The following is a 9736-nucleotide window of genomic DNA, read 5'->3' as shown; positions in this document are numbered from 1 at the left end:
CACACCCAGATCCTCCTGATTAGGGGCTCCTACCTATGGACACAGTCCTAAGATTACTAACCTGGCTATACATGAGCTCTTCTAACTACTTGCTACAACCTACACATACAACTTAGCCTTATACCCTTATCCGTGATCTCTACAACTTTCTATCTAGGGTCATGTCCTCAGTAAGCTGAAGCTACTCCATGTTGTATTTACTTTTTTATAACGTTATTATACTTATAACACAATTACATTTATTATAATATTACACTCTTTATAAAATTATCTCTCTACAATAACATATTTAAATATTATGTACTATTATTATTTTATAGAAAAATATATAATGTACTGTATAAAATAAAATACTAAAATATATATAGTGATGTTCATTAAATTAAACAATTATAAGTTTTTTAATGTATTCAACCGTTGTACTTTAGGACAACATAACCTTAATGTCTAATACTTGCTTAATCTCATGAAAAATCACTTTGGATATTCACAAAATCACAAGGTGAAAAGGAAAAAAAAAACAGATGAGGCAGAGGAGTCAATTGTTAAGCTCTTAAACAACCTTCAAGAGAAAGCGATTGAATACCTTTTTGCTGAAAGTTTAGATAGAAATTTTCATCAGTTCAAGCGATGTATTATCAGCAAGAGATTAAAATTTATGAAAATCTACAATAATAAAATTCTTACGTTAAGTTTGAAATATTTAAGCTTTTCATTATTTTTAAATGTATATGTTCATTAGATTTTAATTCTTTGTCGGTATGATATGTCTAGTTATTAATTTTATTAATAATGTACTAGTTCTTTCAATGACGAAATATGAAAATCAATTGAGATTTTAAAATTTTAACAAGTATTTTATTTTCATTTATAACATAAAAAAGATAAGTTTTAACATGTACAAACTTAATTGTCCCAATTTGAGGATGTTTGACCGTGAGAGTTTTTCACTTTATTTCAAAAAAAAATTATAGTGTTTATCCATAAGAATTTCAAATACAATTTGAAATTATATTTGAAAAAGTAAAAATAAGTGGAGCTCTAATCTCACAAAAAATAAAAAACAACTCCAATTTATATTCCTGCCAAACACAACTCCAACTTCAATATTTTTTTTTTTCTCATGGCCAAATAGTTTAAGAAAATATATTCCAAAAGATATTAAACTGCAAATATATACATCTATATATACACTCACTCCGCTTAAAAAAAGGACATATTTTTTTTAGTTTGTAAAAAAAGAATAACCGCAACATGTTTAAGGCCATAAGATTCAAAAATTGTCTTTATTTTTTTAAACTTCGTTCAAAGTAAAAACAATTCGTTCCTTTTTAAACGATGAAAAAAAATAAAGACATCTCTCTCTCTCTATATATAGAGAGAGAAGAGTGAAGGAAGCAGGTGAAGGTCGTCATGACTGCTTCTTCTGTGATTTTATTATATTATTTTTAATTAATTATTATATATTATTTAAGTATTAAAACATTAATAATATTTAATAAAAAAATATAAAATAGACATTTATGACATGTCTGCTTCAACCGTAATTTTTCTATTTTATCCCTAATTAATTATCCTAAGTCATTTAAATATTAAAAAAAAAATATTTAATAAAAAATATAAAATAAATAAAAAATGATAAACTAACTATTGATGTTTTAAATTAACTTGGCATCTTATATGAGGCTCATTTAAATTTTTTCCACGGCTATTTCTTATAGTAATTTTGTTATATCACTTCTAATAATTTATTCTCTAATTAATTATTATATGTCATTTTCGTATTAAAAAATTAATAATATTTAATAAAAAATAAAATATACATTTATGGCATGTCTGGTTCAGTTATTTCAACCGTAATTTTACTATTTCATCTCTAATTAATTATTATGAGTCATCCAAGTATTTAAAAAAATATTTCATAAAAAATATAAAATAAATAATAATAATAATAATAAATTAACTATTGATGTTTTAAATTAACTTGATATCTTATATGAGATTCGTTTAAATTTTTTTCACAACTATTTTTTTATAGTAATTTTGTTGTATCACTTCTAATAAGTTATTATGAGTCATTTAAAACATATCTGCTTCGCCACTTCAATTGTGATATTTGATTGACTCTCGAAATTATATCAGTGTCGCTTTAATTGAAATAGAAGAAAAGGTATTATAAAACACAATAATTAAAAATTTAAATTATTTTAAAGATATAATTAACTATGAATGCAATAAAAGTTTGGACAACATGAGTATCATAAATTACAATGGCCAACAACTTAAAATAATAAATTACAATGCTAAAAAATTGTTATAAATTATAATAGCTAACAACTTAAAATATCTAAATAAATATGAAAAATATAATTAATTATCAAATTTTTATTTGTGTCACATAAATTGAGACTAAAAAATAATATATATTGAGCCCGTGCTAACACAACCTCGATATCTAATATCTATCTATCTATCTATCTATCTATATATCTATATATATATATATATATTCTCCCTACTATGTAAATTATGTTTGTGATGTAAATTTCAATGCGACATTTATACTAAAAATTACACAAATACACAACTCATGTTTGTGATATTACAAAAAAAATCCCTACTCCCAAAACATATACAAAAATATTACAACTCCCTAAACATATACTTATTTATAAGCCTTCAGTTCATTTTTGTATGAATTGACAAAGAAAAAGGCCAGAAAGTACGAAACCAAGTGCAGCTGCTGCGCATTGCAAAAATGCTCTACTTTTCTAAAATATTAACAACCAACATGACTTAAATACGTTGCAGTTTGATCAATCAATATAGTTCAAAAATGAAAATTGGATCAATTTTTGCTTCAATAATGATATAATATGATAATAAATCCAGTAAGACGGTGACTGATGTTTTCAAATCTCATTGGCTATCCATGCCATCAACATTCCTATCAAAATGTTTGAAATTGCATTTATTTGCTCTTTTTAGGTTCCTTTGCATAATCGTTAAGTAAGCCTTCAACATCTTTCCAAAATAGCCCCTCCACAAGAACTCCATCTTTGGCAAACCTGCATAAACATATGAAGTCATTCAGTTTATGAAATGCCACTTGTACTGTTTTTTCTCTTTGAAAAGGAAGAGAGGGAGAAAGAGACCATTTTGTGACACTCTTGGTAAATTCAACTTTTGGCCTTGCGGAAATGGACTTGGGATCAGCACTTTCTATTGTAAGTGTGTACAAATCAGAGAATCTAGGCAGCTTCGAAGAAACGATTAAGCCAGTGCTGTTAAAAGATCCCTGTCACAAACAATCCCTAGATCATTAAGTCTCTGTGAACCTAGAGCAACTAATTCATCCAACTAATAGTTACATCAACAGAATTTCCTTTATGAGCAGTCATAAGAAATTAATTGCTAAAGTGCAACAAATTCAGTACAAGTTTTAACCAGGCAATAGATTGTTATTTAGGCTACTGCACCTCCTATCGATAGAAGATTCACGATACTTTTATAGGATAGTTGAGTTCACCAGATAATTTGTAGCATAAATTGCTGAGAGCGCCTCCAGACACCAGAAGACGAGGCTCAACAAAAATCTATGCAGGTGATATTCATGATGACTCCGGGAGAAGAAGCCTCTGGCTTTCAGATTTCACCAGATTCAGCTAGAGTAAAGAGTAACAACAGTCGCAAGATCTATAAATGTTGATCAAAGAGTACAGCAGTCCACAAACTGCAGCAGACATGAGTCGCTATAGCTAAAAGTATCTTGTAAGCGACAAGATAGCTAACTATATTGGAAAGAATTCTGCAGGCATTGACATACTCCGATAGCAGTAACATCAAATTCACCACTAAAAGCAACATAACAAATCTAGTAGAGAATAAATGATAAACAGGCGCTCCTCAAGCTCTCTTCATGGAACCATATAAGCCATTAAGCCTCTAGCAACTCATTAGTGTGTACCACTTACTTGAAAGAAGCACGTATGGTCCATAAATGTCAAAAAGAGATGGTAAAAAACAAAAGAAATGAGAATCTAGAGGAGAAGAAGAGTTCGCAATAGAAATAAAAAATGATGACTTCCCCCAACAGGAAAGAGAAAAGTAAAAGACAACAAGAAAGGACGGGTATCCATCAAATAGAGATAAAGACCAAGAAAAGGAACAAAAGATGCAGACCAAATATGAAGTCTGCATGCACACAACTACAGATGAAGATCCACACTAGAAAATAGTGCATTTTATATCGACTGAAACTGACACTAGGAAAGAAGTACAACAACAACAACGACAACAACATACCCAGTATATTCCCACATAGTGGGGTCTGGCTACCAGAAAACGCTAAAGAGGCAAACTTATAGTCCTTTTTATCCCAAGTCCATTCCTCACCCCCGCCTCTTTGGTCACCTTTCCCTGAAGTAATCACATGCTCAAATTTGCAAACTAGCAACAATGTACCACAAGCATTCTAGAAAGTAGCTCCAATGGTTTTTTTTTTCAACCGTGGTGTCCGGGCCAGCTTGCGTAGACCTCGACTAATTCCATGGGATACCTGCTACCTCCCACCAGCAACAGGTACCAAGTAACTCTGTCCACCAAGGCTAGAACACATGGGAAGAATTCAACTAGTGTTTGTCTCTGTTGGGAATTGAACTTGAGACCTCATGGTGCTCAACCCAACTTCATTGAACCACTAGGCCACACCCTTGAGTACAAAAGGTAGCTCCAACACTAGTGGCAGTATTTCACTTAAAACTTTGAACATCAAGGATGACAAAGATAAACGAAGAGGAATAGATGTTGAATGTCTAAATAGAGACTGTCATTCAAGTCAGAAACGTGGTTGTATTGGAAGAATGTATGCATTAAGGCACCTTCAGTACACAATCACTGACAGCCCTCTAATTTCTCCTCATTCTAACCTCTTTTGCTCCTCAAACCTACCAAACCGCTCTAATCTGCCCCGAAGATAAGAACATAGCCTATTATTCTGCTTAATTGTGAATCATAACCAAATCGAAGCTAGAGAATACAAGACGAAAGTAATGGAAAAAAAGAGGGAGAGAGAAGGGAAATGCACTAGAGGAAGCACCAAGAATAAAAGAATTAAGTGACATCAAAAGGCAGGTACCAGAGGAAGAAAAAAGAAGAAGATCGGGGGCAGGATTGCTCAGAGAGACAATCTAGAACCATTGAGATGTTTCTGAGAAGCAGAGCACTGTTCAGATGTGCAAAACCAAACTTTTCTTCATACACAACACGCCAAGTGGGATTCCACAGGTGGGGTCTAGGGAAGATAGGATGTACACAGTCCTTACCTACCTCGTGTAGGGGTGGGCGTGGTATGGTACGGTACGGTATTTTAAACTTCGGTACGGTAACTTCTGTTTTCGGTATTTAAAAGAACAAGACCATTACCATACCAAATTAGTTCGGTATGGTTCGGTATTTTTAAGTTCGGTTTTGGTATTTTACGGTATGGTAATTCGGTAACCATACTTTATTTGATTTCGACTTACATATATTCAAATTAAAAACTATAACTTTAAACTTTAAAAACGTCTCAAACATATCAGACTAACAACTATTATTTGTTAATTAATAACACAAAAAGAACATTTCAATAATGATTGAGCAATCCAAGATGCAAACTCTGAACAACATTACCTAAACTTAAACATAGTACTCCTAAATAATAAGCTTCTCAAAAAATTTATTTCTGAATAAAAGTTACTTTTATGTTCAATTGGCTAATGGATGATATATAAATATATTTAATAATCTTAAATATAATATATATGAGTTTTATATATTATTAAAAAACTTCGGTGCGGTATACAGTATGTCGGTATTTATTGCATAAATACCAAATACCATAATAATTTAAAACTCCTACCAAATACCATAACATCCATACCGCGGTATAAAAAATTTCGATTTCAGTATGGTATTCGGTATATACCATACCATGCCCACCCCTACCTCGTGGAGGTAGAGAGGTCGTTTCCGGAAGACTCTCGGCTCAGGGAACACATATCAACATGAAAAGTAAAAGCATTAAGGAATATAGTCCTACATCAGATAGTCCATCACCAGTTTCCACAGGTCCTTGCGCAATTCTGTGTGTAACTGCGTTCAACTTTAACCAATTTAAAGCCGAGCCAAAGAATGTGGTCCCAATTTAACCAGGCCAACCACTTTGATGTGGGTATTAAGACAGTGGCTAAAAGCAGCTCTAGATCAATTCATTCCATCTTTGTGCCCCAATTAACTGATATAGAACGTTGGATGAAGGATTTGTTTCTTTCAACCTTCATCAGGATACTGTCTACGGGGTGGGCAATTATATTTCGTATGATCATTTGTTGCCTAAATATCAACCCTTTATTACTGTTCTTACTCCATAAAAGTAGAGAAAACGAGAGAAAAAATGTAAAAAGGACTGTAGATCAGTTACTAAAAGACTTTAATATGGAGATCCTTCAATCCAAAATGTAAAAAGGACTGTAGATCAGTTACTAAAAGACTTTAATATGGAGATCCTTCAATCCAGGTCTTACTTTTAAAGGCAACCTATATGCACAAATAATGGATGTAAAGAAGAATGGATAGAGCGTGACTATCAGAGAATTTACAACACCAACGACAGATACTTTTATTTAGGTTCACTATAATCTGTAAACAACTAAGCAGTGGAACTAGATAGGAGTAATGACTCTGCAATTCAATCCTTTTCTAGGGTAAAAGAACAAAAGAGTAGCTCAGCCGTCCCTTCTTGGTTGGTCTCTGAGTAAATGTAGTATCAATTGCTTCAAACATCATACCCCACCCCACCCACCTTACTGTTACCTTCTCAACAAAAAGAACATCATAAACCCCCTTTATATTCTGAGTTCTTCACAAAATTTAGAAAGTTATCATCCTCAAAAATTTTACAAAGTTATCATCAGCACCCACTTTTTGAATTTTGATAAGTATGAGTAAAGATTACTATTCTTACCAACAAAATCGCAAGTTTCCTCTAACAAAACCTTCACATAACCTCTTCTCCACAGAAGAAACTACAATGAAAGGCCATTTAACCCAAAAGAACAAAGACAAAAATTTTCTCTTAACAACATTAATCATATAGTCCTTCAACTGAGGTAACTACTTTTAGGTCTTTTATCCATTTTTCCTTCTGGTAAGTTACACTAGCCATAAGACGGCACTCCCTTCATCAGATTTCTAATTAGTGCTTGAAGAAATGGATATCATAATCAAGTACCCACAACCCACCAGCTAAAAATGAGTTGGATAATTGATTTATTTAAAACGAGTCAAATATGGATCATGTCAATTATATCTGCAGAAAATGGGTATCTGATGGGTCAAATTGGGTTTACATCCACCCCTTTTCATGTGTGTGCTATTCGGCGCTCTCGTCACTAGTTGTTGAGTCTAGAATTCCACCACAAAAAGCCACCTTCTTACAAGAAACATATTTTTTATAGTGAATATGTTGGAGACGTCATAGATAAGTCATTGTTCTAAATCTAATCAAAAAGTCACTTACAGCAAATGCCCATCCAATATTTTGATGAAGTTGATTACTCTTACGTTGATGATCAAGTTTCATGATAATAACTAATCCATTGTTTTAAAAAATTAGCAAGCATGTTGAATTTCACAAGCATATTGTTGCAGAAAAAAAGCATGTTGATGGATAACTTACTTCTGGAGGATAGGTGAACAAAATCGCGTTCTTTTCCTTTGTGTGGACAATCAACTGTAGTATCCCGTTGAACAAGATATACGTGCCATAGTCAAGGAAACAACAAAGTTGGAGAAAAATTTCACATAGTAAAAATATTAAATCTCTAACCGCTGTAAAACATCTGTAAATCAAACTCCCAATATGTACAAAAATTGCAAAGGCTTAACCTTTTGCAACCATCATACATCAAATACTACAAAACCAATAAACCAGTGGTTTTCAAAATTTATCACTTGCAATTTTTCTCAACTATAGAGTCATACAGGACCAAATATGAGTATTCACATCCAAAATTCAACCCTCTAATCATGGCTATTAAATTGTGACTAATCATAAGAATGCTAAAGGACTTGTTAATCTAGATTCGGGATTTTTTTTTAATTATATAAATACAACACACCTGGTTTGATCTTACAAGTGGGATTTAATTATATAAATAAAAAGGCAATTACTGAATAACCAAGTTACAATCATCATTTTCACTGGAGAAATAAGGGAGCATTAGTAAGAAAATTAATTTTCTCATTATAACACCAAACAGCATTTACTATGAATGGAACAGTTCCAACAGCACAGGTGATAAACAATGTAAAACAAAACAGTTGTTAAATCAGATAATTAAAAGCGCAGCCTGGTGTACTAAAGCTCCCGCTATGTACGGGGTCCGAGGAAGGGTCGGACCGTAAGGATCTATCGTATGCAACCTTACCCTGCATTGCTGCAAGAGGTTGTGTTTCCACGGCTTGGATCCAAGACCTCCCGGTAACATGACAGCAACTTTACAAGTAACTCCAGATATTAAATTGTTCTTTTTCTTTTCAACTTGTCATCAGTGATAAAAACCTTACTCATCAATCAAAGAAAGCATAACTATGCCTCAATCCCAATTTCTGTAAATCCATATATCCTCCGGTTTCGTTGTGATACGCAGCAATCATACCAATAAAATCACATAAAAATGAAAATTTAGAAAGGATATAACACAATGCAGCCAATGAGAAAATCGCGATTAGCAGGAAACTCCTTCTTGTAGAACTGAGCAACAAGAGCAATAGCGATGATAATTGATCCAATCAACAACCTTACGTTACTCAATCTCACATCTTCCGGATACCCTTTGCTTTTCACAATCTACAAACAACCATATAATCAACCAAAAAAAAAAAACAAACACAAGAAATTAACTTAAATTCAATTCAATTCAAATCCTAAAAAAATCAACACTAAAAATCATACTTAAATTCAATTCAAATCTAAGTGTTTTTTTTTCTTTAAAATAGCAAATAAAAAAAATCGACCAAAAATTCAATTTAAATCTATTTTTTAAAAACAAAAAAAAAATTAACTTAAATTCAATTGAAATATAAATATTTTAAGGAAAAAAAAATATCAACACACAAAAATAACTTACATTCAATTCAAATCTAGGGTAAGAAATTGAGTAAAATTCAATCAAAATGTAACGCAAAATAGAACAAAAAAGGTAGGGTACCTCGTTGACAGATTCATCAAGAAGGTTCTTGATGGAGTGATGGTCCAAGAGATTGGTTTTCTTAGGGTTTTTCTTGGTTGTTGTTTCGGTAGCGGTGGTGGTGGAAGCCATTTTTCTCCGATTTTGGTATTGCGTTTTTCACTAGGGTTTCTCTGCAAAATTTGTATAGTAGTACATACAAAAGAGAGGACAGAAATGACGATAGATGGAATTACCAAAAGGTCCTTAGGGTACGAACTTGCATGTCATATTATCAAGGGTCGTTTAAGTAAATATACCTTCTATTCCATTTTACTTAGCTCGTTGACTTTACACTTTTTTTTTTTTTTTTTTAAGAAATACTTGTCCACGACTTAAACACATATTAAAGAATAAATCACCATTTAAATATAATTAATTTAATATAAAAAAATATATTGAGTAATGAATGTAATTAGTAATTAAGAATGAAATAGATAAATATTAATAATTATACCTGATAT

General features: G+C 31.9%; 1 protein-coding gene across 1 annotated transcript; it reads right to left on the bottom strand.

Annotated features, from left to right (window-relative positions):
* Positions 1 to 2843: 2843 nt before the first annotated feature.
* LOC107856028 (signal peptidase complex subunit 2) lies at positions 2844 to 9468 on the bottom strand. Its single transcript, XM_016701026.2, has 5 exons — positions 9255 to 9468; positions 8742 to 8893; positions 7721 to 7802; positions 3156 to 3298; positions 2844 to 3068 (listed from the first exon to the last, which is right to left on the bottom strand). Exons 1-5 carry the CDS (start codon positions 9363 to 9365, stop codon positions 2972 to 2974), a joined length of 585 nt encoding a protein of 194 aa, XP_016556512.1. The 5' UTR covers positions 9366 to 9468; the 3' UTR covers positions 2844 to 2971.
* Between the last annotated feature and the right edge of the window lie 268 nt (positions 9469 to 9736).

The sequence above is a fragment of the Capsicum annuum genome, chromosome 4, assembly GCF_002878395.1.
Source record: "Capsicum annuum cultivar UCD-10X-F1 chromosome 4, UCD10Xv1.1, whole genome shotgun sequence".
Taxonomy (NCBI): Eukaryota; Viridiplantae; Streptophyta; class Magnoliopsida; order Solanales; family Solanaceae; genus Capsicum; species Capsicum annuum.
The sequence above is the reverse complement of the archived record's forward strand: the minus strand, read 5'-3'. Positions and strand labels throughout refer to the sequence as shown.

Bases quoted from the DNA above. Each gene is read 5' to 3' on its own strand.
- LOC107856028 (XM_016701026.2), bottom strand. From the start codon at position 9,365: ATGGCTTCCACCACCACCGCTACCGAAACAACAACCAAGAAAAACCCT. The intron at 8,894-9,254 runs GTACCCTACCTT...GGTTGTTTGTAG, and splicing joins TTGATGAATCTGTCAACGAG to ATTGTGAAAAGCAAAGGGTA. The intron at 3,069-3,155 runs GTCTCTTTCTCC...ATGTTTATGCAG, and splicing joins ACCAAGAGTGTCACAAAATG to GTTTGCCAAAGATGGAGTTC.